Genomic DNA, 22,514 nt, shown 5'->3' on the forward strand with positions numbered 1-22,514 from the left:
GCGAGACGGCGGCGGAGACGGCGGACGGAGGCCCGGGCGGGCGGGCGGCCGGCCGCAGGTATAGGCGCGGGCGGCTCGGCAGGGAGCGGGCTCGGCGGGGCCGACGGGCGCCCAGGGGAGGGGGCCGGCGCGGGGTGCCCGGGGGTGACCTTGTGTGTCTGCGTCGGGCGGGGACGGCCGCGGGCCCCGGTCTGTTGGACCGTCCAGCCTCGGGGCTTGTGTCGGTGTGTGATGTCCCTAAGTGTGTGCGACACTGAGGTCATGTGGGCGGCTGTCTGGGTGTGTTTGCTGCGTGTGGGTATGTGTGTCGGGGTGCGTGTGGGCATCCACGTACGTGTGAGTGTTGTGAGTCTGCATGTGTGTGTCCGCATGAAATGTCCCTGAGTGTCTGGGTGTGTTCGAATTTGTGTGCGATCATATGGGGTGCTGTGTGTGTGCAGAGGTGTGAGTGTAAGCCAGTGTCTGCTGGGTGTGTAAATGTCTAGGTGAGTGTGAGTGTCTCTGTGCTGAGAGTGTGTCTTGAGTGTAACAAGTGTGTAAATGCCCGTATGTGAGTGCGTCTGGTGTGTATGTCAAGTTCTGTGGGACTCTGAGTTTGTCTGTTGTCTGGTGTGTGTGAACGAGTGTGTACGTGTCTGTGCGTGTAGGCCCAAGTGTGTGTGTGTCTCTGGGTTGTCTTCTGTGAATGAGTGTGTACGTGTGTGTGCACATAGGTCTGGGGAGTGTGTGGTTGTGTGTCGTGTGCGTTCGCCTCTGGATGTGTGTGTTCTGAGCGTGTGGGTGTGTTGGGCCGGGAGCCCTTTGTGGGTCTGCGGTGTCCGGTTGTCGGTCCCCGGCTGCGCAGGTGTGGTCACCCTCGAGTGTGTGCGTCGCTACCAGTGTGTGTTTGTGTGTCTGGGTGTGGGAGTGGCATCTCCCGCTTCCCTTGAGTGGGTCACCCAGGCCACAGCCGTCTGTCTCCGAGTGTCTCCAGCCCGTCGGGCTCAGGGCCTTTAATTAGTGGCTAGTTGAGGGGGACCCGCCGGGGCGCCGGCCCCCTCCTCCCGCGGGCCGCGGGCGGGCCTTTGTCTGCTCTCCCGGCAGGGTCTGCCTCCCGCCCAGCCAGATGTGCAGCGCCTGGAGGAGGCCTCTGCCCGGGCGGCCTCGGCCGTGGCCTCCACAGCGTGGCCAGGTCTCCCCGGCACGGCCCAGGAGGTCTGGGTGTGGAGCGGCGGGTCCTTCCCGGATCACTGGGATGGGATGGAGCCTCCGCTGTTTCCGGGCCGCTTCCGCGCGGCATTTCCTCCTCCAGCGCTGGCACCGTCCCCGTGCTGGCCGCCTCCCTCCTGCCTTCTGGGAGGAGGGGCTGGGAGGAATGGCCAAGCCTGGGCACGCGCGCGCGCGTGCGTGCGTGTGCACGCGCACACAGCCACACGGGCACACGCATGGCCACACACGGGGTCACATGGGCACACACACCACACAAAAAGTCACCTACATACATACTTACACGGTTACACACACACACACACAGAGTCATGCACATGCAGTCACACACACACCCCGGTGTAGGTCCCCTGCTGTTGCCCCCAGCCAGGCTCTGGCGGGGAACCCCCTAACCTCCCTGCCATCAGTATCATTTTCTCCCCAGACCCACTGACCTGTTCCCAGTACCCCCAGTGCCCTGGGCAGGTCACACCTCACCACCACCCTGCAGGCGGGGCCACTGTCCCAGATCCTCTTTCCCACCTCACCCTGGTGGGACACCTGTGTGCCCTCCCCCTCCAGATCTCCCCCTCCCCATCCCCACCCACCTATGCCAGGTCCTTCCACACCCTCCCCCCACACCTCACCTGAGCCAGAAGCACAAGGGAAGCTGTGAGGTCATTGGGAGAAGGACCCCAGCCCTGGAGGACAGGGGTGAGGACCTCAGGGGTGGGGAGCAGGAGAGGCTCAAAGACACTGCAGCCAGGACCAGAGCCACAGAGCCACTGGGGGAGGAAGGTTCTGCACCAGGCCTGGCAGTGTAGGAAAGAAGGAGAGGGACAGGATTGGGGGAAGGGGGCTCCAGCCTCACGCTGCAATGAGGCATGGGAGGGGAGGGGGGTTAAGGCAAGAGGAGGGCCAGGGAAATGACCAGGAAGGGGTTTAATTAGAGCTGGTCAAGGTCTCCAGGATGGAATAGGGGAGAGGAGGCAAGAGGAGATGGGGGCAGGGGGAGGCCGAGTAGGGCATGAGGGAGCTTTGGTGGGGGACTAGGAACTGAGGGAGGATGAAATCCAAGAGGAGGTTCACCAGGGTCAGGGAGAAGGACAGAGTATTCTCAGCCACCCTGGAACTCCAGACCCAGCCCAGCTCCTCCTCACTGCCCCCTCCCCGTCCAGGCGCTGAAGAAGAGGCACTGAGGCCCAGAGGGGCTCGCACACAGGTGTCCAACGCCAGGCCGTCAACTGAAGCCCCCAAAAGGTAAAAACAAACAGAAAAACAAGGGGTAATCATTAGCCCAGCTGAAGGGAGCCGTAGGGTCGCAGAGTGTCTTGGAGTGAGCTCCCCATTGCTGGAGGGGTCCAAGCAGAAGCGGGTAATTTCGACTTCTAAGTCTGCATCTTGTTGAAAACCTGGCTCCCTCCCTCATGTGCTGAACTGCCCTGTTTGGAGATCGACTCTCAGACTTGGCTAGGCTGCAAAGAAAACAAGACAGTGTGTGATTAAGGGGGAAACAGCACAGAGGAGGAGGAGGAGGGTGGAGACAGGAGTGGGGAGGAGGGTTTGGCACAGGGTAGTGGCCCAAAGTGGTTTCTGTGCGCAGCAGGCTGGCCTGGGGCAGATGCCAGAGAAACTGAGACCTGCCGGGCAGGCCTAGAGCTTCCAGAAAGAAGAATCTGAAAGGAGAAGGAGCCGAACCAGAAGCAAGGCTGGAAACAGAGGGTGGAGGAGAGGTCACGGGGACAGACGCCACCTGTAGGGGTGAATAATGCTACCCCGTGGCGGGGGATCCAGTGGCAGGGCCTAAGTCAGATGGGGTTAGTGGGAGGAGCCAAGCACTGGCTTCTGGTTTAATCTGGGCTGAAAATGCCCCCTGACCAACACAGCCTTCAAGTGTATCCCAGGCCAGCCTCCCCTTGCTGCCCTCCTGCATGCTCCTCTCAGGCACTCTGCCCAGCCACACTGGCCCTTGTGGTCCAGGGTCAAGCTCCTCCCTGCCTCTGGGCCTTTGGCCCTGCCGCTCCTCACCCTGGGCACCTTCTCCTGTCTCCACGTGATGAGTTTCTTCTCATCCTCCGCACCCCTGCTTCTGAGCCTCCCCGTTATTTCTGGAGAACTTGTCACTATCTGAACTCCTCTTGTTCGGACACTCCCAGGAGACAGCCCCTCGGTGGGCAGGGACGGCATCTATACCATGCATATCATTAGCCAGGGAACGAATCCTCGGGATTATCGTGGAAATGAAATGAAATGGTGTGAAAACGCTCAGGCCAGTAGCTGGCACGTAGTAGATGCCCACAGAGTCAAGATCCCTGTGTCTCCTCAGAGTATAGTGAGGATGAGGGGGTTGGGGACAGGGGGACGGGGGACTTCTGCATGAGGAAATGCAGCGGGCATCCCTGAGGCTGGGAGTGAGGGGCTTTGGCACTGGCCACACTGGGCAGCAGGACCAGGCACCCGCCCCCCCCAACCCAACTCCTCTCTCCCAGGAGCCCGGTGATGCTGCCCAGGCTGTGAACAGGGGAGGCGGTGCTGTGGGGGCTGCCGGCAGCCGGGGCTGGAGAGAGACATGTGGACACGTGGTCTCTATGGCTCCCGCCTGCCAGATCCTCCACTGGGCCCTCACCCTGGGGCTGGGCCTCACATTCGAAGTCATACACGCCTTCCGGTCTCAAGGTAGGGGTGTTCAGGGGCAGCATGGGGAGAGAACAAGGAGCCGAGGAAGGGTCAGTGGGGCTGGGATGGCAGTCACTTGGGGGAGGGCCCTGGGGTCAGCGAGGCCAACATCATTTGCCCTGTAGCCCAGCAGCAAAGACACGGACCATTCCCAGGGCTCGCCCCAAGCCTCTGACCCTCGCCCACAGATGAGTTCCTGTCCAGTCTGGAGAGCTATGAGATCGCCTTCCCCACTCGAGTGGACCAAAATGGGGCCCTGCTGGCCTTCTCGCCCCCGGCTTCCCGGAGGCAGCGTCGGGGCACAGGGCCAGCCCCAGAGTCTCGCCTCTACTACAAGGTGGCTGCACCCAGCACCCACTTCCTGCTGAACCTGACCCGCAGCCCCCGCCTTCTAGCGGGGCACGTCTCCGTGGAGTACTGGACACGGGAGGGCCTGGCCTGGCAGAGGGCTGCCCGGCCCCACTGCCTCTATGCCGGCCACCTGCAGGGCCAGGCCGACAGCTCCCATGTGGCCATCAGCACCTGTGGGGGCCTGGTGAGCGGAGGGTTCTGGGAAGCAGGGGGAAATGCCCACCAGTTTGGGAGTTAAGGAAAATACTTCTAAATATAGGTCAGAGAAGGAATCCTGGTGGATATTTTTAAAACATTTTGAGCTAATCACAAGGATCAGTTATTTTAGGATGTAGCTAAAGCAGAACTTTGAGGACAATGTGTAGCCGTCGGTCAGGCTGTAAATGAATGAACCAAAATTGCACCTCAGGAAGGTAAAAAAGGAAAAGCAACATAAACCCAGTAAGATGGAAAGAATGAAATCGTAAAGACAGAGATAGGGTCCCGTGGGTCCCGGGAACCAAAATCTGATCCAAGCCCTCCACCCACTCCCCAACCCCCAGCATGGCCTGATTGTGGCAGATGAAGAAGAATATTTGATCGAGCCCCTGCAAGGTGGGCCCAGAGGGGCCCAGGGCCCAGAGGAGAGTGGCCCCCATGTGGTATACAAGCGCTCCTCTCTGCGTCACCCCCACCTGGACACAGCCTGTGGAGTGAGAGGTACCTCTGTCTTCCTGGGGATGGGCAGAGGGGCTGCACATCTTTGCCTTGAGGCCGAGGCAGGCAGCGGTGTCTGATGGCCCAGCAGTGAGTGAGACAGGTTGCTCAGGTGTAAAACCCTCCGTCTCCAGGATGACAGTGTGATCAGACAGCTAAGTGACCGAGGAGTGGCAGATAGTCGAGCCACTGCACAGTGCAAACCCTGTTCAGAAGGTCCGATTTACAACCAGACTTGCAGGAGGACAGGGGTCTGATCAGACGTGCAGGGGGCGGGGGAATAAGAAAGCTGGATGAGATAGATATTTATAAGGGCCATCGTCCAGCTGCAGGGACAAGTTCGGAGCCCTGGGACGTGACATGAGGTGCGCAATCCGACCGTCTGGGAGTGGGACCCCGTGTCGGACCTACAACCACAGTCGGTTGTACGAACGGAAGGGTGGGTCGTTGCACGGTCGGACGGCCAGTGAGACCGGTTGGGCGGTCAGACCCTCCAGCAGTGGGGTGTCCCCCAGCTGCACAGCTGGGCAGCGCGTTGACGAGAACGTGGCACGGAAGGCCACAGAGTCCCACCAGCACACAGTTCCTGTGCTGAGGCGGGCGGCTCCACGCCTACGGTTGGGCAATGGAACTTTCAGGAAGTGGCACGGTCTTGCTGGTTGTCGTGGGGCCCGGGGCGGCCGTGCCACCGACCCGTGTGACGGCGTGGAGCCCGTCATCTGGGTAGCGGGCTGTTGTAAAGCCAGACGTTGCACAACCAGGACACCCAGTAGCCGAAGCATGAGTGGTGTGATGGCCTAGGGGGCAGATGTGCCGTCAGACAGGGTCAGTCGTGGACATAAGAGTAGGCAGCAGAATGACCAGAAATTGTCCATCCAGACGAGAAGCCGTGGAAGGGGCGCCCGTGGTGGCTGCGCACGCTGAAGCCGCCACCTGCCAGGCCCCTGGGGAATGAGACTGAGCGCGGCCAGCCAGGCCTGAAGCGCTCGGTCAGCCGAGAGCGCTACGTGGAGACCCTGGTGGTGGCTGACAAGATGATGGTGGCCTACCATGGGCGCCGAGACGTGGAACAGTACGTGCTGGCCATCATGAACATTGTAAGTGCCTCCCCCTCCCTGGCCACGGAGCCCCGGGACCTGGAGCCGGCCTCCTGAGGTCAGGGAACCTGAATGGAGGGGGTGGGGTGAGAAGGGTGGCCGGTGTCTGGCAAGGAGTGAGGAGAAGCAGCCTCGCTGGGCGGCCAGGAGCGTGGACTCAGCAGCCTGCGGGGCCCGGCCGAAATCTCGGTCCTGCTGCTTTTTAGCCGTGTGCCCTTGGACCAGTCACTGCCCCTCTGTGCCTCGGTTTACCCACCCATAAAATGGGGATAGTGATAGTACCTCCTTCACAAGGCGCAGGTGGTTGCAGTGAATCGACGTAGTGTGTGGAAGAGTACCTGGCACGCGGTAGGGGCTGCGTAAGCGTCTGCTGTCTAAAACAAGGACGCAGCTTGAACTTGAGGTCAGCAGTGCCCACGTGGGCACACGTCCGAATCCTCCTGCAGGCACCCGCCTATAACTTCACACAGGTGACCTCACTGACCCACACTCAGATATGCCCAGGGCCCACACCAGCTCTCAGTCAAGACTCCGGATCTCTCCGAGCCTCAGTTTCCACCTTTGTAAAACGGTGTTACCATAGCATGTACCACAGAGGGAAAGACTGGCGGAGGGGTGGGTGCCAGACAGAGCATTTGGCATGCAGTAAGAGCCTGACAAGGGGCGTTGTTGTTTCGCTGATGCGAAAAGGGAAGAGAAAAAGGTTAGCAGACAGAGAGGTGGCCCGATGTGTTGACATAACATTGTGTGTGACAGCGCTGTGTTCCGCCCTAGCCCTGCTTCCCTCCCCTGGGCTTTCAAAGTTGTCTGGAACCTTCCAGGGTTTCTGTGGGTTTCCGCGTGGGACAGTGATGCCCCAGGCTCCAAGATCGCTGCACACTGTGGCCCCACTCTCCCCTGGGCACTTCCTTCTTCTCCCTCAGCACTGTCTCCAGAGCTCCCTGCCCCTCACACTTCCACCTTCTTCTGGTGATGCTCAAATTGGTACCTTTATATATTTTTTAAGATTTTGTTCATTGATTTGAGAGAGAGAGAGAGAGCGCACAAGCAGAGGGGAGGGGCAGAGGGAGAAGGAGAAGCAGACTCCCCGCCGAGCAGGGAGCCCAACTCGGGGACACGGGGCTCGATCCCAGGACCCCGGGATCCTGACCTGAGCTGAAGGCAGATGCTGAACCGACTGAGCCACCCAGGTGCCCCCAAACTGATACCTTCAGACAGCCGCGGAATGAGACCAAATGTGCACTCTCTCAGGCCGCCTCTGGGCAGAGACGCTTGACGCTGCTGCAGGGGTGGGTAGGGATGGAGGACAAATCGACAAGCTGAATGGGGGTGAGTCAGAAAGAAATGTACTGGTAAGCAACCCGCGCTCTGTAGGCAGCCTTACCCAGACACGAAGCCCACTTGTGGCACCTTACCCGCTGTGTGTCCTAACCTCTCTGTGTGTCGGTCTGCCCCTCTGTAAAACGGGAATGATAATTGGACCTACTCGTGCGAAGATCTGCACAGCAGGCTTAATCCGAGGCCCAGCACACAGGAGATACTTGGTGAAAGAGAGCTATTGCCACTGTTTCGCTTTTTGTCTCCTCCTCTGGGCCCCTCTTAAGACTCGGTCTCTCTTGTTTCTTGGAGGTCAGGTTGCCAAACTTTTCCAGGACTCGAGTCTGGGAAACATCGTTAATATCCTGGTGACACGCCTCATCCTGCTCACGGAGGACCAGGTGCGAGGGCCCCCCCGACCTGCCCCTGCCCCTGCACGTGCCCCCCGGGGTGGCTGGCGCCCATGCCCCTCTGTCTGTCTGCAGCCCACCCTGGAGATCACCCACCATGCCGGGAAGTCCCTGGACAGCTTCTGTAAGTGGCAGAAATCCATCGTGAACCGCAGCGGCCATGGCAACGCCATTCCGGAGAACGGTGTGGCCAACCATGACACAGCGGTGCTCATCACGCGGTGAGGGGCGGGGAGGCCTCCAGGACGTGGGCCGGGGGAACGAGTGGTCCCAGGGACCATCCAGGTCCAGGCAGGGGTCACTTCTGCTGGGAGATGGGAGAGGCTGGGGAGCCAGGGGTGGGGAGGGGCTGCTGGGAGCCTGAGAGCCGCGGTGCGGGGGGCGAGGGGAGGCAGGGACAGTTGGGCCACCGCTTGGACACAGACACACTCGTTCACTCACCGTCTCATTGATGCAGTCGGTCAGTCACATACGCACCCCAGCATCCCCGAGGTCCGCTGGGGGCAGAGCGCGGGGCTCCGGGCAAGAGGCAGGTAGTGCCTCCCAGGCAGAGGGGAGCCTCCGGAGCTGGTCACGGTGTCACCAGCAGGGCTTAGGGAGGTAGCCCAGCCCCTGACCGCCCCCCTCTCCTTCCACAGCTATGACATCTGCATCTATAGGAACAAACCCTGCGGCACACTAGGTACTTCTCCCCTGTAGGTTTCAGGCACCCGTGAAGGCAGTGGATGGGTGCCCCCGGCCCGGCCCTGGCAGGGTGGGGACCTGGCAGGGTGGCCGGGCCGGCCAGCACAGCCTGAGCCCAGTCTCACCCCACGCGCCCGTTCCCCAGGCCTGGCCCCCGTGGGCGGCATGTGCGAGCGGGAGAGAAGTTGCAGCATCAACGAGGATATTGGCCTGGCCACTGCCTTCACCATCGCCCATGAGATTGGACATACGTGAGGCCGGGGACACCGCAGGGTGGGGCGGGGGGGCAGGTTCCTCAGCCCTTGTGGTGGAGCTGACCAGGCTGCTCTCCCCAGGTTTGGCATGAACCACGACGGTGTGGGGAACAGCTGTGGGGCCCGTGGCCAGGACCCGGCCAAGCTCATGGCCGCCCACATCACCATGAAGACCAACCCTTTTGTGTGGTCGTCCTGCAGCCGCGACTACATCACCAGCTTTCTGGAGTGAGGACGTGCCCGCGTGCCCGCCCACACGCCCACTCACCTTGGCTGGGCGGGGAGGGGGGAGGGTCTGGAAACCAGAGCTGCCTCTGAGAGGGGTCCTGTTCCCTGCAGGGCTGCGCCCTAGGACCCGCACCCCACCGGGGCCCCTGAGCTCTTCGCCTGCAGCCCCCTAACATAACAGCTCCTTTCTTCTTGCCACAGCTCAGGCCTGGGGCTGTGCCTGAACAACCGGCCCCCCAGACAGGACTTCGTGTACCCCACGGTGGCACCTGGCCAGGCCTACGACGCAGACGAACAGTGCCGCTTCCAACATGGAGTCAAATCGCGTCAGTGTAAATACGGGGTAGAGAGAGCCTTCCTGCTTTCCTTCCTGGGAGGGGAGGGGCCACAGGGTGTGGGAGAGCCGGGAAGGGGGTGAGCCCCCGCAGGGGCCAGGGGGAAAGAGGTGCACGGGTGTACAAATGTCCCGTGCACTCAGACAGTGACGGGGATGAAGAATGGGCTCTCCTGGTCCTCCAGACCCCTGATTTTGGGGGCTGGGCTGGGGAGACCTTGGGTACCACCTTCTGTCCAGCCTATCAGGCCACCTGTGGGCTGCAGCAGGACTGAAGTCCCAAGCCCCCTAATTGGGCAGTTTTTCACCAAACATTCCAAATGGGGTGGAAATAGTTCCCTGGGGACGGACCATCTTTCCCACTTGGCAAAGAACTGGGCAGAGCCTTCCAAGGACACCCTGTCTTCATTCCCCACATCCCCCACCAACTGGTTCACCAAGATCGCCTGGCCCTGATGCTTGGCTAGACAAGCTCTGAGCCTCCGGACCACCCCTCACTCTTTGTGAGGTTTAGATTGACTTCCCAAAGCCCCGTCCTTTTGTAGAGAAGCAAGCTGGGGGTCCCACTCCCAGCCGCCCACAGGAAGCTGGAGGCCTGCTGGCTTCCTCAAGACTGCAAAGATCAGAGTCTGGACGGCCATGTCCAAGCTAAGGCCATGTTCACTCAACACAGGAAAAGGCAACTGTTGAAATGCCCTCACTTCATCCCAGGGCAAGACAAGGAGACAAACCCTGGAATCATTTCTATTTACTCTTGCCCACCCTCCCCCAACTTGGCTGGTAACTAACTGCAGCACCCTTAACGAATTTCCAAAGAATCTGGAAGCCACCATTGAGCATCTGCTGTATCCCAGGTATCCTAACAACGATGACAATGGCTGACATTTACTGAGCACCCACTATGTGCTAAGCATGTGATACATATCATCTCATTTAAACTCTTGACCATCCTGCTACTCCCACATTACAGATAAACGGACCGAGGCATAGGGAGGGTGCCTTGCCCAAGGTCACAGTTCAAGAACATGTCAGAGCTGGGACTCAAATCCAGGTCTCTCTGTGACTCCAAATTTTATAATGAGGTGGGGGAGGGGAGAAAGTGTCAGAATATGGAGCATGGACCAGTGCTGGCTGTATGTTGAATTGATTCTTTCTTTTATTTCTCCAAGGAACATCTTCCCGGCGCCCCTGGCAAAGGGGGAAATTATTGACTACATATAACTTGGCTAACGTGTGTCAAGAGCTGGGCCTAGTGCCTAGTCCAGAGATAGCTGTGGTCACTGTTACACAATAACAGGGAGTTTATGCAATCTCTTTCGCATGCCTCTCAGACTTTTATGTAGGCAAGGCCCATCTCCCAGATGAGAAAATAGAGAGGGGTCCGTGTCGCAATTCCCCAGCGGAGCTGAAGTCTCCCAGAGCGGCCCAGAGCCCGTTCATATGCACCACAGCGCCTCCTTGTGGAGAGGAGGAAAAGCAGCACTGGAATAGCCGGTTCTCTTTAAGAGGGGTCCGAAGTGGGATGAGGGGGCCCGTGATATTTTTACAAATGGCCGGGAGGACACAAGCCAAGAGAAGCCAGAAAAGCAGGCTGGAGTTTTTAGCTGAGACATGTCCTCTGAAGGAGCAGAAGGCAGGGACTCTGGAGGACGGTTGAGGGAGAGGACTTGAGAAAAACTTCCCGAACTTCTCATGTGTGTGCACGTCTTTCAGAGGCTGGCCCTTCCTACAGCCATTGATTGGCCCAAGCCCAGATCGTCAAAACTTGAAAGGATTAGGTTCAAAGAGGAAATGGCACATGGTTATAAAAAGGAGAATGAAGGCTCTCCACTTGGGGGGGGTGGGGGGCGGAGACCCTGGGAGGTGGGGCAGGATGTAGGCTAGAGGGTCAGAGATTTGGCCACACCTGAACCCAGTGGGGTTGGTCCAGGGATATTCACCTAAAGGGTCAAGAGTGACTTCCTGGGACTGGTCCAGCCCAAGCAGGATTTGGACAGGAAGGTGGGCAGATTTTTCAGTGGGGGAAGTAGAGGAAATGTCCCACCCAGATCCAGCCTGACCTTGTTCCTGCCCAGCCTTCCATAGAGTAAAAGCTCCAGGAGCTTCCTCAGTTTGGGGGGCGGGGGGGGGGGGTGGCAACAAGGAGGACCACCAGCTGGAAAAAATTAGAGATGAGGCCTTTGACCTGAGCCATCTTCCAGGCCCGAGTTTTCAGAATTCCTGTTCTCCCAGGGGCCCCTGCACCCATCCCAACAAGGAATGCAGAATCCTCTCCATTCCTCAGCAGGTCTGGAGACTCAGAAGGTACCAGAGTGATGAGATCACAGAGCGGTCCATTAAAGGCCCGGGTTAGAACCCGGGCCGCCCCTCAGAAGCTGCGTGGCCCCTCGCAAGTGACTTTTTCTGTCTGAGCCTTGGTTTTCTGACAGTGAAATGGGGGTAGTAATGCCTAAGGGAGCTTACGGCACACACGGACGTTGGATAAGTGCAGCCCATAAGGCAGAGGGGAGGTCTCAGGCCATGCCCCACAGGAGGATTCAAGAAGGCTCCTGGAGACCCAGCAGAGGAGCGCCGGGGCCCCACTGCGAAGCGGCAGTGAGCGGGTCGCCGCCCGGCGGGCGGGCTGCCGGAGGGAGGAGGGCGGGGGGCGAGCCTGAGCGGGCGCCTTGGCCCGCAGGAGGTCTGCAGCGAGCTGTGGTGTCTGAGCAAGAGCAACCGGTGCATCACCAACAGCATTCCAGCCGCCGAGGGCACGCTGTGCCAGACGCACACCATCGACAAGGGGGTGAGCGCCGGCCAAGGCCGCCAGCCGGGCCCCGCCCCCTGCCCTTGAGCCACGCCCACCGCGCCGCCGCTGGGGTTCTCCCGCGGCTCTGGTCACGCCTACTGCCCGCAGGTCCCGCCCATGGCCTGAGGCCACACCCCCGCCCCCACTCCAGCCGCGCTGGTCCCCGCGCGAGTTTCACCTCCAGGCGGCGACCGTAGGCTTAGGCCACGCGCCTGTATTGCCAGGGTCCGAGTGCCCAGACCCCACTTCCACCCTCGCCCCTTCCGTCCCATCCCATGGGTGCCGAGACCTCGGGCTGGGAGGAGGGGCGGGGCAGGAAGGGGCGCCGAGATCCCGGAGTCTACGGAGCCGGACTCACCCCCTCCCTCTCCCCGCCCCCCCCCCCCGACCTCCGGTAGTGGTGCTACAAGCGCGTGTGCGTCCCTTTCGGGTCGCGGCCGGAGGGCGTGGACGGGGCCTGGGGCCCGTGGACCCCGTGGGGCGACTGCAGCCGGACGTGCGGCGGCGGCGTGTCCTCCTCCAGCCGTCACTGCGACAGCCCCAGGTCAGCCCTCAGGCCCCTTTGTAAAGAGAGCGGGGCGGCCCCCCTCTGTCTCCCCCCGGCCCCACATCTCTTCTGTCCCCCCACCCCCACCCCTTCCAGGCCAACAATCGGGGGCAGGTACTGCCTTGGTGAGAGACGGCGGCACCGCTCCTGCAACACCGACGTGAGTTCCCCCAGGACCCCAGGCCGGGATCCTCGGCCCCTCTTACACTTCACCCCTGCCCTGCCCTGCCCTCCCGACACCGGCCCCTGGGCCCTGGCGCCGACAGGACCTGGCTCCCCTGCGAGCGGCTGGCTCCTTCCAGTTCTCAGATGACTCTCCCACCTTGAACTTGCTTGACCTCCACAACCTCCTCCAGCTATAGCGCGCCGCACCCCCTCCCTTCAAAGCCCAGTTTCCCCAAACTTCCCCCCCACGGCCCTGCCCCAAAGCCGTCGCTGAGCTCGCTGTCACCAAACCCAGGGGTCACGTTTGGGTCCACTACCGCACTCCCTTCCGACTAGGAAGCACGGCCTCTGTCCAGAACTCCCCACCCCACCCCCGCCCCCCTTGCTGCCATCACCGGGCCCAGTGCTCACGCTCCTCCTGCTACACCTTCTGTCTCCTCTTCTCCACTGCTGTCCCGTATTTAAATGCTGGGGTTCCCCATAGCTGGTTGTGGTTTCTGACTGGGAGCGAGTCTTCTGTGTGCACATCTAATAAGCACAAGGCTTACTGCAGCAGGGGGTGCTCAGAGGGCAGGGAGAGCTTTGGAGTGGGGGGGTGAGTGGTCTTCCCAGCCCCACCTGGAGGCGCTGGTGTCTCCAGGGAGTCCACACGCGTGCGCCACCCATCCCCCCCATAATGAGTGTCCCTGGCTCCTTTCTAGGCCTGCTCTCAAGAAAGGCCTCGTGGTCTGAAACCAGAAACCCAGCCATCATCCCCAGCTTGCCCCAAACTCTAATGAGTCATCTGCTCCATCTCAGATGTACTTGTCCCTCCAGCCCCACTGCCTGGACCTAGCCCGGGCCACCAACCAGTCTCACCTGGCCCTCCACAGCCTCTTCCCTGGCCTCTCTGCCTTCAGCTTCACCCCTCCAAGCCATCCCTACTCGGAGCATCCGTCCTCCATCCTCGGGGCTGTGCCCTAATTCCATCCCCCACAACTGGCCTCCATCCCGCTCCCCTCTCTTGCCCCCAGGACTGTCCCCCGGGCTCCCAGGACTTCAGGGAAATGCAGTGCTCCGAATTTGACAGCATCCCCTTCCGTGGAAAATTCTACACGTGGAAGACATACCGAGGAGGTGAGTGAGGGACCCAGGAGGCCATGGGGCAGTGGAGGGCAGCAGCTGGATACAGCATCGTGGGGTCTGCCCTGAGCGCCCCCTCACCCAAGGGGCCGAAGAGCCCAGGATGTGGCTCCACAGTTCCTTGACTGGACGCTGGGAACCCAGACGCCCTCTGCCCAACCTGCCCAACCTTGTTGGGTCTGGAGTCTGTCCCTCTTTGCCTCACCTCCCCCGGGGAGCGAGCAGGGAGTCCCGGGTGGCCTGGCCCTCGGTCTGACGGGGCTGTGCCCCCCAGGGGGCGTGAAGGCCTGCTCACTCACATGCCTGGCCGAAGGCTTCAATTTCTACACGGAGAGAGCGGCGGCCGTGGTGGATGGGACGCCCTGCCGCCCCGACACGGTGGACATTTGCGTCAGCGGCGAGTGCAAGGTGGAGGGGGCTCCCAGAGAGAGGGCAGGGGATGGGGGAGTGAAGGCAGGGAAGGGGGGCTCACTGACCCTCCGCGCCCCCACCCCCCCCACTTCCCCAGCACGTGGGCTGTGACCGGGTCCTGGGCTCCGACCTGAGGGAGGACAAGTGCCGGGTTTGCGGTGGTGATGGCAGTGCCTGTGAAACCATTGAGGGGGTCTTCAGCCCAGCCTCGCCTGCAGCCGGTGAGAGATCCCCATTCCCTCTCCCTCTGCCCACTTGGTGACTGGGGGCAGGACTGGCCCCATCACGGTAGCCAACATCAGCTACTCAGACCCAGGGGCCCAGGGGGGACCCCAGAAAGTCCCAGGGGCACAGCAATGCCCCAGATCAGGGTCAGGGACTAGCTTGGGCTCTGGTGCCTAAACCTTGGCAATTAACAGGCCAAGAGGGCAGTGACCTGAACCTTTCCCCTCCCCCATCCTGGGAGCCTGGTGCTGGGCTGGAGGCAGAGAGGGGTTGACCGCTCTCCGTGGTCTGAGCCAGGGGCTTGAGGGGCTCTGTGCTGGAGGAAAAGGGTAACTAGGGGAGGGATATCTGCAGGCTGTGGTGAACTTGAGCATGCTTTCCAACCTTGGGCTGAAGGAGAGAGACCCCAGGGAGGGGGTGAGGGGGGCTCCTAGGAGCAAACACACACGGTGAGGCCCCAGTGTGGGGCTCAGGGGATGGGAGGGGACCCAGGTCGAAGTGGTGGAGCCCACTGCAAACCTGTGGGCTCTGCTAATGCCACCCTGCTAATGTCAACCCCACATGTCACCTTGTGGGTTGGGGCCTCCACAGCACCCCCGTCCCTCTACGCTGGGGGATAGGGAGTGGATCAGACCACTGTGGTGGTCAGAGAGGCAGAAAAAGTTTGGGTTCAAACCCCAGCCCAGCCACTTCCTAGCTGTCAAAACTGGGCGAGTTGCTTAGCTTCTCTGAGCTTCAGTCTTGTCGTCTGTAAAATGGGCGTGATGACACATCTGCATCACAGAGCCAGAGCTGGGGACGCAGTGCGATGTCCCTGGAAGCACTTAGTGCAGTAATGGTTAGCTGTTATCATCAAGGGCCAGGAACGGGGGAGGTAGGAAGGTGTGGGGGAAGGGTCAAGTGGGCGACATCTGAGCTCCACCGTCCAGGGTATGAGGAAGTCGTCTGGATCCCCAAAGGCTCCGTCCACATCTTCATCCAGGACCTGAACCTCTCCCTCAGTCACCTGGGTGAGCTGGAGGTGGAGGGATGAGGACTGGGGGTCAGCAGGGGGTCAGCATGGCTGGGGTTCTGACCCCGATGCTGTACCCCCAGCCCTGAAGGGGGACCAGGAGTCCCTGCTGCTGGAGGGGCTGCCCGGGACCCCCCAGCCCCACCGCCTGCCCCTGGCTGGGACCACCTTTCAGCTGCGACAGGGGCCAGATCAGACGCAGAGCCTAGAAGCCCTGGGACCCATAAATGCATCTCTCATCGTCATGGTAACGATAGTGGGAGCAAGGTGCCGGAAGATATTAGCATCCTTGTGGGGACCGGAGCTTGGCTTCCACTTGATGGCCCCCTCCCCCACCTCAGGTACTGGCCCGGACAGAGCTGGCAGCCCTCCGCTACCGCTTCAATGCGCCCATTGCCCGAGATGCACTGCCCCCCTACTCCTGGCACTATGCGCCCTGGACCAAGTGCTCAGCCCAGTGTGCTGGCGGTGAGGTCGGGGTGGGGTCAGGGACGGGCACCCGTCCCCTGGGCTCACCTGCTGGTCCCAGCAGGGCTGAGCGGGTCTCTTGGCCACCCCCAGGCAGCCAGGTGCAGGCCGTGGAGTGCCGCAATCAGCTGGACAGCTCGGCCGTGGCCCCCCACCATTGCAGCGCCCACAGCAAACTGCCCAAGAGGCAGCGAGCCTGCAACACGGAGCCCTGCCCGCCGGAGTGAGTGCCCGCGGGGGTTGCAGGGTTAGGGAGACAGAGCAGGAGTGGCAGTGCTCCCAGGATTAGGGTGACAGTGCTCCCCAGGGTGGGGTCAGGGCTCTCCTGGAGGGGGAGTCAGAACCATGACGCTCCTTAGCCTAGTCGGGGGAAGTCCCGTCTCCAGCGGTGTGATGCACCTCCCCACCCCCAGTGCGGGTGCAGGGTGATGACACTCCACGTGCGCACTGGGGGTGCTCCCTGCAGAAGCGGCAGGCATGCCTGTGCCCGGTTCCGTAAAGATGCTGGCTGCTGGGGAGGAGGAGGAGGATATGCCAGCACCCCGGACTCGGGGTGCCCTCCCCTGCATACTCTCTCAGGCCCGCCCCCTCCCCACAGCTGGGTCGTAGGGAACTGGTCGCGCTGCAGCCGCAGCTGTGACGCGGGGGTGCGCAGCCGCTCGGTCGTGTGCCAGCGCCGAGTGTCAGCCGCCGAGGAGAAGGCGCTGGACGACAGCGCGTGCCCGCAGCCGCGCCCGCCAGTTCTGGAGGCCTGCCAAGGCCCCGCTTGCCCGCCCGAGTGGGCCGCCCTGGACTGGTCAGAGGTCAGCCGCCCCTTCCCGCCCCCGCACAACCCGCTCTCTGTGCAGCGGCGGGTAGGGACTGGGATGCCCATAGTGGGTGCCCACCGAGGCACCTCTCCGCAATCACAAGCCCCTCCTGCTAGACCTAGTGCCCCCGCCCCCCGCGCGCGCGGGCGCGCGCGACCGGCCCAAGGTTAGCTGACCCCTCCTAGCCTCCCTCTGGACCACCATCCTCCCCCCCCACCCCCGTGCGTGAGGGGACTGGAACGCCCCAGAGCATGAAATCCCTTCTCCGACTGCAGTGCACCCCCAGCTGCGGGCCAGGCCTCCGCCACCGCGTCGTCCTGTGCAAGAGCTCTGACCACCGCGCCACGCTGCCCCCTGCGCACTGCCCGCCCGCAGCCAAGCCGCCAGCCACCATGCGTTGCAACTTGCGCCGCTGTCCCCCGGCTCGCTGGGTGACCGGCGAGTGGGGCGAGGTAGGCCGGCGCCCTGGGGGCGGGGGCGGGGGCCGGGGCGGCCCAGCCGAGGCTCAGCAGCGACTCCCCGCAGTGCTCCGCACAGTGCGGGATCGGGCAGCAACAGCGCGCGGTGCGCTGCTCCAGCCACACGGGCCAGCCGTCGCGCGAGTGCGCAGAGGCTCTGCGGCCCCCGGCCACGCAGCAGTGCGAAGCCAAGTGCGACAGCGCGCCCCCTGGGGACGGCCCCGAAGGTATGCGGGACGGGAGGCCAAGGGGCACCCAGAGGGCCTTGTCCAGAGCGTGGGAGTCCTGACCATTGGCCTGGAGCATCTCCAACCACCGCAGTGCCTTTCTCTGTCCCCTCCAGGCTCTTCACCCTCTCCCTGCAGACATGTATTAAGTGCTACTGCATGCCAAGCTCTTTAGGCACCTGATCCTTCTGGGCACCCAAACTCAGGTCATTCCCACAGCCACCTCCATGACCCTCATCCTGTTCATCTCCACCTGTACCATCAACTGCCGAATTTTTTTTTCTTTAATTCAGAGTTTCTCAACCTTGGGCACTATTGATGTTTTGAGCCAGATAATTCTTGGGGGAGTGGGGCTGCCCTATGCCCTGTAGGATATTCAGTAGCGTTCCTGACTTGTGTCCGCTAGATGCCTGTAGCGCTCCTGCCCCCCAGTGGTGACAAGCAGAAATGTCTCCAGATCTGGCCAAATGTCTCCCGGGGAACAAAATCGTATTCCCTTGAGAACTGCTGCTTTAAATATGTCCTTTTTTTTTTTTTTTTTTTTTCCTACCTAAGTAAATTTATTTTCCATACAGGGCAATAGATCGCTTACTCCGGGCACTGGAACCAAACTGCCCGGATTGGGCTCCCTCCTCTGTGCCTTCTAATCTGTCAAGGGGGATAAATAATACACTCACTTGAGGGGGGTGCCGCATGAGGGAGATGGAATAAAACAATCCACGTGAAACCCTTTATTAGGCACCAGGCCCTGTCCTACATCACTGGCCAAGTGGGAGCCCGCATCATTGTCGCAAACAGATGGTCGATTACCGTGAACACAAAATACTCAAATACTCTAAAAAGGAGCGACTTCTCTGGAGCTCAGGGTCCTCCGTCTATTACAAAGGATAACGAGCAAGGATTACAGCCCCAAATGGATCAAAAGGATAACTGAAAGGGAATACTTTTCTCGTGATTTAATGCTGGGTCTGAGTCCCAGACCCAGCACTGTCTCTCTCTCAAAGTCCTCCAACAGCCTAATGACCGATTTACAAGTCCCCCCCCCTTTGAGTTAGTTATAAGCTCCCTTTGAGAAGCGAGGAAACTGAGGCAGAAAAGCTAGGAAGCTCAGTGCAGGCTGCAGACGCGCCCCTGAGGGAAGGGGCTCTGAGATCTGATCACTCCCTCCCCCCCCCACCCCGTTCTCCCGCCCCACTCCAGAATGCAAGGATGTGAACAAGGTCGCCTACTGCCCCCTGGTGCTCAAATTTCAGTTCTGCAGCAGAGCCTACTTCCGCCAGATGTGCTGCAAAACCTGCCAGGGCCGCTAGGGGGCGCGCGGCCCCGGAGCTACAGCTGGGCGCTGGCTGGAAGGGACCCGGCCCGCAGCTGGCCAGCCTGAAGGAGCCCGAGGGGGCGGGAGCTGGGAGTAAAGGGTGAGACGAAGCCGGAAGTTATTTATTGGGAACCCCTGCAGGGCCCCTGGCTGGGGGATGGAGAGGGGCTGGCCACCCCAGGGCCCCCTCCTCATCTCCTCTCCCAGTTCACAGTGAGACCCCCTCCAGGGTGGGTTTGAGGAGGGAACAACTGTTCGCCCTAGCGCCCTTTTCACCCACTCCTAGGGAGCCCCCAATACTGCCCCCCCTTTGACCGGAATATGTACTGTGAAGAGTGGGGGTGGGGAGGGGGTCTGCCTGCGTCCTGCCCCCAGCACTGCCCTATCCCTCCACTCTGAGCTGGGGGGGAGGGGGGAGGGGGAGGGTCTATGTCCGCTATGGGGAGGGGGATTAGCACCACCCCCCTGACACCCTCCCCCTGACCAGACTAGCTACGGGCTGAGGCAGAGTTGGCAAGATCCGCCCCAACCTCTGCCCTGCCTGCCCCAGGGGGACCCCGACATCCAGGCGCCCCCATCATGGTGCTACAGGCCCTGCCCTGGGGCCCACACACCCCTCGCCAGGAAGCCCTCCATCAATAAAGTTCTGTCTTGTGTAGATTTCCGAGTGTTGATTTGTGTGCGTTTCAGTGTGTCTGAGTCACACGCAGTCCCCACCACCGACTGGAAGCGGCCGTGCCCTCCTCCCGCAGGGGGTCCCCATCAGTCCAAAGGGGCCTGTCACCAGCACAGACGAGAGCCCAGTGATTTTACAGCTTCTCAAGGAGGGACTCAAAGCTACCCGGTCTGACACCCGCCGTCCCCGGCCACCCCATCCCCAGGCCCTCGGCAGGCTCCAGCCGCACGGGGCTCCCGGGCCTCGCGGAAGTTCCTCAGCCTCCCGCCATCTTCCCATCTCGGGGGGCCTTTGCTAGAGCTGCTTCCTCTGCCAGGTGTACCCTCCCCTCCCCTTTTCACCTGGTTAACGCCAGCTCACCCTGCAGCCTCAGCGTCCCCTCCGTGCAGAAGCCCCCTCGGAAGCCTCCAACAAGGAGAAGGTGCCCCTGCCTGCTCATTCACCGGGGCCTGGAGGCATTGGTGCGGTTGGCAGGCGCCAAGCCCTCGAGCAACCTCGTGCGGGAGATTCCGGGAGAGACGCGCTCCTCCCCCGATGTGGCCCACTAGGGGGCGCCGCGCCTTGCCAACGTCCCGGCGCGACGCTGTGTACCGCCCGGAGCGCAGGGATACCCGGGTCCTCGCCTCCCTGCCAGGCTCCCAGGGTCGGCGTACGCCTCCTCCCCGCTGTGTGGCACGGGAGATGACAACCTGTCCGAAATGCCACTTCCTAAATGTCAAGAGGAGACCGGGACGTGGCCTGCTGCTCTCCCAAGATCGGGACATGGGCCAACACTTGATGAATCCTATGTGTGCCGGGCACTGTGGCGAGAGCCTGCACCCCCATTTTATCAGAAAGTGGGGGGCCCCGGAAGTAGCAGAGCCGGGGGGTATTAAATCCAGAGCTGACACCCCAAGTCTGGGATCTAACAGCTGCCCCCTGGTTCCTGATAACTTCCACTCATGATGTGTGTCGTCCTCCCCCCCCCCGACCCCAACCCCGACCCCGTCCCGCATGGCTCCCCACTGGCCTTTCTGGGGAAAAGACCCGCAGAGGCGGCTCTGCAAGAGGGAGTTTGCTTAGGGACGCCGGAACAGTCGCACATCTGAAGTGGTTTTGAAGAGACCTGAGCAGCCCAAGTGCTTCCCGAGGTTGCTCTGAACGAGCAGTCAGTCCTGCAGCCAGCTGACCTGCGTGCTATTTGCTGCAGCCTCTGTCCGCGGAGTTGGAGAAAGGGCCTTTCCGGAGCCTGGCAGCCGCTGCCATCAATCCTCGACCTCTCCCTTCAGGCTCAGAGCCCCAAATGGCCAGCACCCTCAGCCCCAGGGCTGCAGCGGGAGCTCTCTCCCCGCCCTTAGCCCAGCTTCCCTCCCCTGTAGCAGTGGCCCCTCCCGCTAAAGGAAGTGGGAGGGGGGCTGCTCTAAGAGGAACTAGGGCTGGGAGTCTGGTGCAGCAGCAGGAGCAAGGCCATGCCCGAGCCACCCCCCAGAACACCCTGAGCCTCTACCCCTGCCACGACCTATCCGGGTGCTCCCCAGAGGCCCGATACAACCTCCGACCATGGTAAGTCCTTCAAGGGCGGGCCCTGAAGTGCAGGGGTGGGGGGCAGCAGCCGGGTGGAGGTGCCCTGGATGCCACCAGTCAGAAGGTGGGGCTGTGGGGATGGGCACAGCAGACCCTTTGGGGGTCCCTCACTGTAGCTCAGGTGCCCCCAGCATCCTTCACCAGGGACCAAGCTCACATCTGGTGGTGATGCCAGAATGGTGATGGGGGACCAAGGATGGACCAGTAACTGAAGGACAGAGGATGACCCTGTGGAATCACACGGTATCTGCAGGGACAAGGACAGACCCCTTTCTCGGGGCTTCGGGAACCAGTTTCCAGCCCAGCTGGGTCACTCATCTTCCCGTGTGACCTTGGGCAAGTCACTTCCCCTCTCTGGGCCTCGGTTCCCACATATGTCATATTTGGAAGTCTGCTGAGATGTAGAAGGTGGTCGGGGAAACTCTCAGAACTTCAGAAGGTCTATGGGTTCCACCGCTCTGAGTCCACAGCTGGGAGCAGAAGCTGAGTCGAATGGGCAATGGGGGGCAGCGATGGTGGGTGACATCCTGCCTGTGTAGGGGTGGTCTGGTCGTAGCAATCCCAGAAACAGAAGACGGGGAGACCCGGCCCAGCCATACCACCACTGGTACCCTTCCGAGCATGTATGGCAGGGGATACTCTGCGGCCAGAGGTGTCACCACCCGGGTGAGGTTGAGATCTGGTGATGATTAGGTGACAGGGTTCAGGAGACTGTCACTCACACAGGTCTAGACCCAGCAGCATCATGACACACGTGAAGAGAGAGCCCGGACTGCTAGAAAATTTGCCCCCACCGCCCTTCAAGCCACTTCAGCTTTCACTTTTTGTCAGTCTGTCAATGACAGCATGTGGCAGGGACAGTCACAGAGCCAGTGGTGACAACTGCAGTCTTCCTGGCAGTTGCAGCCGGTAGCTGACCAAGGTGGAGGAGGCTGGGTGGTAGACCAAGCGGCAGGGATTGTGTTAGTCTGAGAGAGAACCTCTCCTGACTTCAGAAAGCCGAGGATACGTTGGGCATCACTGGCCAAGGACCCCTCTGGGTAACTCACAAACCAAACCATCAGCTAGAGCTCTGGGCTTGGGATGGAAATTCTTCGAAGAAGGAGCCAAGCCAGGAGGGCTCAGGAGATCAGATGGGCAGACTTTGATCAAAAGAACACAGGAAATGATTTGCTACTTGAAAGAAAAGCAACCCCTCCCAAGGAAGCCATATGAAATGCTTAGTCAATGGTTTGCTACGCCGACGGGCTGTGGGAGGGGAGAAGCTCCCCCAAGAGGACCACGGAGGGAAAAGAAAAAGAGCAGACCCCATCCACGAGGCTAATACTTCTATCGAGGGGTGCTGATTGCTTCCTGGAGGGACGATGACAAGTGCCAGGAAGAGTGTTGAAAGATTCAATGAAACAATGTCCATAAAGTGCTTTACAGAGCACCTCCTGTGCACTCTATATAGTAACCATCACTGTGGGTGATGCTCGTTCATTGCTGGAGTTAGT

At 61.1% G+C, this 22,514-nt stretch overlaps 2 protein-coding genes and 1 long non-coding RNA gene across 12 annotated transcripts in view; 2 read left to right on the forward strand and 1 right to left on the reverse strand.

Moving 5' to 3' along the window:
- On the forward strand, positions 1-19,437 carry ADAMTS10 (ADAM metallopeptidase with thrombospondin type 1 motif 10). Of its 9 annotated transcripts, XM_081809281.1 has the most exons (26): positions 1-58; positions 2,364-2,445; positions 3,675-3,861; positions 4,050-4,396; positions 4,755-4,911; positions 5,788-6,005; positions 7,640-7,723; positions 7,808-7,953; positions 8,371-8,414; positions 8,562-8,667; positions 8,752-8,898; positions 9,100-9,241; positions 11,910-12,017; positions 12,419-12,564; positions 12,664-12,727; positions 13,746-13,848; positions 14,129-14,262; positions 14,363-14,486; positions 15,420-15,500; positions 15,586-15,749; positions 15,844-15,970; positions 16,064-16,193; positions 16,569-16,773; positions 17,055-17,231; positions 17,305-17,464; positions 18,665-19,437. In XM_081809281.1, exons 3-26 carry the CDS (start codon positions 3,774-3,776, stop codon positions 18,772-18,774), a joined length of 3,312 nt encoding a protein of 1,103 aa, XP_081665407.1. In that variant the 5' UTR covers positions 1-58; positions 2,364-2,445; positions 3,675-3,773; the 3' UTR covers positions 18,775-19,437. The 9 variants fall into 9 exon arrangements, with proteins under 9 accessions (XP_081665407.1, XP_081665485.1, XP_081665233.1 ...); XM_081809359.1 differs by lacking the exon at positions 15,844-15,970 and having other exon boundaries at positions 15,586-15,843; XM_081809107.1 differs by having other exon boundaries at positions 15,844-16,193.
- Positions 2,421-22,514, reverse strand: part of LOC145718861 (uncharacterized) — a 26,613-nt gene continuing 6,519 nt past the window's right edge. Inside the window, exon 2 of the long non-coding RNA XR_014142067.1 lies at positions 2,421-2,660. This is a non-coding gene — a long non-coding RNA (uncharacterized LOC145718861). The remainder of the gene's footprint in view (positions 2,661-22,514) is intronic.
- The window catches only part of MYO1F (myosin IF), a 32,571-nt gene continuing 30,904 nt past the window's right edge, over positions 20,848-22,514 (forward strand). Inside the window, exon 1 of one of the 2 annotated variants that reach the window (XM_081809443.1) lies at positions 20,848-20,997. In XM_081809443.1, coding sequence (XP_081665569.1) covers positions 20,995-20,997 — 3 coding nt within the window. In that variant the 5' untranslated portion in view covers positions 20,848-20,994. Of the gene's footprint in view, positions 21,002-22,514 lie in introns of both variants that reach the window. The other variant, XM_081809480.1, reaches the window with a different exon arrangement.

Source organism: Leptonychotes weddellii, chromosome 1 (genome assembly GCF_054177405.1).
Source record: "Leptonychotes weddellii isolate Sample4059 chromosome 1, ASM5417740v2, whole genome shotgun sequence".
NCBI lineage: Eukaryota > Metazoa > Chordata > Mammalia > Carnivora > Phocidae > Leptonychotes > Leptonychotes weddellii.

Excerpts from the sequence above, each read along its gene's own strand:
- ADAMTS10 (XM_081809107.1), top strand. The coding sequence starts at position 3,774 with ATGGCTCCCGCCTGCCAGATCCTCCACTGGGCCCTCACCCTGGGGCTG. Across the intron at positions 12,565-12,663 it reads CGTCACTGCGACAGCCCCAG|GCCAACAATCGGGGGCAGGT; the intron begins GTCAGCCCTCAG and ends CACCCCTTCCAG. Across the intron at positions 14,263-14,362 it reads GCGTCAGCGGCGAGTGCAAG|CACGTGGGCTGTGACCGGGT; the intron begins GTGGAGGGGGCT and ends CCACTTCCCCAG.